This window comes from Corapipo altera, unplaced genomic scaffold (assembly GCF_003945725.1).
Source record: "Corapipo altera isolate COAL_440 unplaced genomic scaffold, ASM394572v1 286, whole genome shotgun sequence".
Classification (NCBI taxonomy): Eukaryota; Metazoa; Chordata; class Aves; order Passeriformes; family Pipridae; genus Corapipo; species Corapipo altera.
This window is the reverse complement of record NW_020885198.1, coordinates 36,537-37,369: the sequence shown is the minus strand read 5'-3', so window position 1 is coordinate 37,369 and position 833 is coordinate 36,537. Positions and strand designations below refer to the sequence as shown.

The following is an 833-nucleotide window of genomic DNA, read 5'->3' as shown; positions in this document are numbered from 1 at the left end:
TGTCCTGTCCCAGGGATCCCGGTGTCCGAGGGTCCTGTCCCGCCCCGGGGGGTGTCCCGGTGCCCGGGGGGTTCCCGTCCCGTCCAAGGCGCGTCCCCACCCGGGGGTCCCGGTGCCCGGGGAGGGGTCCCGGTGCCCAGGGAGAGCCGTCACCTGGTGGCGTTGGGGCGGGCGGTGGGGTGGGGGCTCGGGGCCGGGCCCGGGTCCTGCCCCGCGGCCGGGGGGGGGTCCCAGTGCCCCCAGCAGCCCCAGCAGCAGCAGCGGGGCCCCGAGGTGGCTCATGGCGCGGCCGGGCTGGGGCGAATGGGCCGGGGGGGGGCCCGGGGGCCACGGGGGTGGGCGACGGGGGGGACAAAGGGGCGGGGCCCGGAGGGGACACGCCCCAAAAGAGGAGGGGTTTGGGGAGACGCCCCCGGCCCAGCGCTGCCTGCGTGGGAGGGGCGGGGCCGCCGCCAGGGGGTGGAGCCTAAAAACCCCATGCCCATCACACACCCAAAAGTGGTGAGGGGCGGGGCCTTGAGGGCCGTGCCCCGAAGGCATAATGAGATGGGCGTGGTCAAGGGGGTGGGTGGAGCCATCTCGTGCCCCGCCCCAAGGGGCGTGCCCAGCGCGTGCCAGGCTGGAGTGGGCGGGGCCAGCGGAGCAGAGGCACCGAAATGGGGGGTTCCCTCTTTAATTAGCGGGATTCCCCTCTAATTAGGGGTTCCCCTGCTTTGGGGGGGGGGGCCCGGGGGGGGGGGCCGCCCCGGGGGGGGGGGGGGGGGGGTGGGGCCCGGAGGGGGGGGTGGCGGCCCCCCCTCCGCCTCCCCCCCAGGCCACGCGGTGCTGGGGGT

At 77.2% G+C, this 833-nt stretch overlaps 1 protein-coding gene across 1 annotated transcript in view; it reads right to left on the bottom strand.

The window, feature by feature from the left end:
• LOC113940164 (extensin-like) overlaps positions 1-717 on the bottom strand; it is a gene marked incomplete at its 3' end in the record, with an annotated part of 3,313 nt that extends 2,596 nt beyond the window's left edge. The window contains 2 exon segments of the mRNA XM_027631263.1: positions 154-230; positions 232-717. Of these exon segments, the coding sequence (XP_027487064.1) occupies positions 154-230; positions 232-540 (386 nt within the window).
• Positions 718-833: the final 116 nt, after the last annotated feature.